Source organism: Bactrocera tryoni, unplaced genomic scaffold (genome assembly GCF_016617805.1).
Source record: "Bactrocera tryoni isolate S06 unplaced genomic scaffold, CSIRO_BtryS06_freeze2 scaffold_25, whole genome shotgun sequence".
In the NCBI taxonomy this organism is placed as follows: domain Eukaryota; kingdom Metazoa; phylum Arthropoda; class Insecta; order Diptera; family Tephritidae; genus Bactrocera; species Bactrocera tryoni.
The window spans coordinates 1,748,746-1,751,388 of record NW_024395977.1 but is presented as its reverse complement, the minus strand read 5'-3'; the positions used below and the strand labels follow the sequence as shown (position 1 = coordinate 1,751,388).

At 34.0% G+C, this 2,643-nt stretch overlaps 1 protein-coding gene across 1 annotated transcript; it reads left to right on the top strand.

The window, feature by feature from the left end:
• The first annotated feature begins 291 nt into the window (after positions 1–291).
• Positions 292–595, top strand: LOC120780373 (tigger transposable element-derived protein 6-like). Its single transcript, XM_040112662.1, has 2 exons — positions 292–367; positions 426–595. The coding sequence occupies exons 1-2, from the start codon at positions 292–294 to the stop codon at positions 593–595; spliced, it is 246 nt and encodes an 81-aa protein (XP_039968596.1).
• Positions 596–2,643: the final 2,048 nt, after the last annotated feature.

Sequence of the window (2,643 nt, the reverse complement as noted above, 5' to 3'; positions counted from 1 at the left end):
GATCCGGCTGCGTTGGATTAGCGGAAAATTCTCAGCGGAAAGATAAGAAAGACTTCATGTCTAGAAAATAGTGATCCTATTCAGACTGTTATGACAGAGTTTACAACCACTCATAACAAAATAATGGCTAAGAAAAGTCAAGAAGCAGAAGAATACATTGCCAAGAATTACTACGAGCATATAATGAAAACAATGGAAAATTCTATTCAGAATTTAAAAAGTCAAAGTACAGTGTAATCCCTGCCTGACAAAACACATAAGATCAAAGGTGAAACATGCAGTGGTGGAAAAATGTCTAAAGAAAGAATAATTGCCATGATTTGTGCTAATGCATCGGGCACGGTAAAACGGAAATTATTGGTTATTGGTAAGTTTTAAATACAATTTAATACAATCCTCTGTTTCTGAACAATGCCTGCTTTCAGGAAAATATAACAACCCCAGATGCTTTAAAAACGTTAAAACGTTGCCGGTAGATTATTGTGCTAACAACAAATCCTGGATGACTTCTCAGACCTTTACTGACTATTTAAAGAAATGGGATTGTGAACTTATAAAAGCCAAGACTAAAATTTTGCTATTAGTAGATAATTGACCTGCTCATCCTCAAGTTCATCTTCACAACATTAAACTACATTTTCTTCCGCCTAATACTACATCGGTTCTTCAGCCCATGGATCAAGGCGTCATTAATAGCTTGAAACAATCTTATAGAAAGCAGCTTCTGATGAAAATTATGGACCTTCCTGAAGAAGCCAACCCGACAAAAGGTGTGAGTCTTTTAGATGTTGTCAGTATGTTAAGTGTTGAATGGAAAGTGTTCTAAGGAAACCATAAGAAACTGTTTTCGACATGCTGGTCTGGTAAAAGACATTCCTGATGGATTAGATTTCGACCCGGAGGACGATGAACCTTTAAGCAAAATTATCGATATTAATAAAGTAGTGGTTTTAAGCAAGTTTGATGAATATTCAAGGATTGACGAGAATATAATAGCCACAGAAGAGCACTCAGACAATGACTTAATTCAAGACTTTCTGCATGAGCTGCTTGAAGAAGACTCCGGTGATGAAGATTTAGCACACCCCGAAACTATAATGAAAATAGAAGACGCTATGAATTATTCTAGGAAACTGAAGCTATATTTTCAACAAAAAGAGAATAGTTCAGATGCAATCAATTTGCTCAATAAACTCGAAATCAAACTACAAAAAGATTTTGCCAATAAGGCATTCACCCAAAAGAAAATCACAGACTTTTTTCAAAAGACTTAATTAAACTTATGATTTTCTTAATTTTGTATTTTTATTCATAAACTTTATTGCTTTAATAAAAAACACATTGAATTTACTTTTTGAGTTAAAAATTTTATATTCTGATTAACTTTGTAACTTTTTTTGTTGTAACTGAACAAATAGAGGACTTTCGGGAGATTATAAACTTATCATCGCATGAATGTGGGGAACAATATTGTGGATAAACACTTTATTTGATATTTCAGGAAAAGAGTAATTTGTTTTTATTTTTCTTATTTTTTTATTTTAATGTATAAGTATGTATTATAAGCCGATTGGCAAATTCTCAAAGAAAGCTATGAAAAACCAAGGCTACAATTTACAGCACAAGTACACAGACCACTTGATCAACCGACAGCAAATGGAGAAAGTGCAGCAAGCATGAATTACCTGTTGGATACCACAAAAGAATTAATTTATGCTTTTAAAGGACCAAATTTGAATTTAAAAGACGAACAAGTCATCATAGCTCGGATAGTGGTTCGAAACCTAGACAAAGAAAGTCTACGTTTATACGAGCAAAACTTAAAAAAAAGTAGGGATATACAAAGCCTAGATAATGTGTTCAGTTTTCTAGAGCAGCAATAACAAGCTCTAGAAGCAATACGAGACAGAAAACCAGCTCAATGGAATAATCAAAAGCAGCCACAGCGAACACCTACATTTTATACAGCTGAACAAAAAAATTGTGTATACTGAAAGGTTCCTGGGAAACAAATTTGTAAATGCAGAAAGTTCCAGACATTGACAATGATGAATCGAGGAAGATTCATAACAAACAACAAGCTATGCTACATTTTCCTTGATCGCGTATATGAAGGCAAATGTAATAATAAGAAGAAGTGCAATAAGTGTGGAAGAAATCATCATAATTTATTTAATTTCAATGAATTCCAAAAAAGATAAAGAAGAAGTGAAAAAAATATCACAAAAACATCTTCCACAATGATGACGAAACATTCGGAAACAGAGATACTCCTTGCAACAGCACAGATCAGAGTGAAGGAACCAAATGGCGAGTACGTGACATTGCGAGCTCTAAACGATCAAGGAACCCAAGAGACTACTATTTCCGAACAACCAGCTCAAATACTTCATTTACCAAAAATAAGAAAAGTAACTAAACTGCAAGGTTTAGGAAATACCACAGTGGGAGTGTCCAAATTTAAAATCAACATTGAAATAAAGCCGAGATTCCTAAGCAACGAAGCGTACAATGTAGAAGCACTAATTTGCCGAAATTAGCGAGTTCCCAACCAGACAAAACTTTTAAATGGGATGTAAAACAATTTAAAACTACACTTTGGCTAAGACCAATTTCAAGAAATCGGATCGAATCGATGTCGTC

Excerpts from the sequence above, each read along its gene's own strand:
- LOC120780373 (XM_040112662.1), top strand. The coding sequence starts at position 292 with ATGTCTAAAGAAAGAATAATTGCCATGATTTGTGCTAATGCATCGGGC. Across the intron at positions 368-425 it reads ACGGAAATTATTGGTTATTG|GAAAATATAACAACCCCAGA; the intron begins GTAAGTTTTAAA and ends GCCTGCTTTCAG.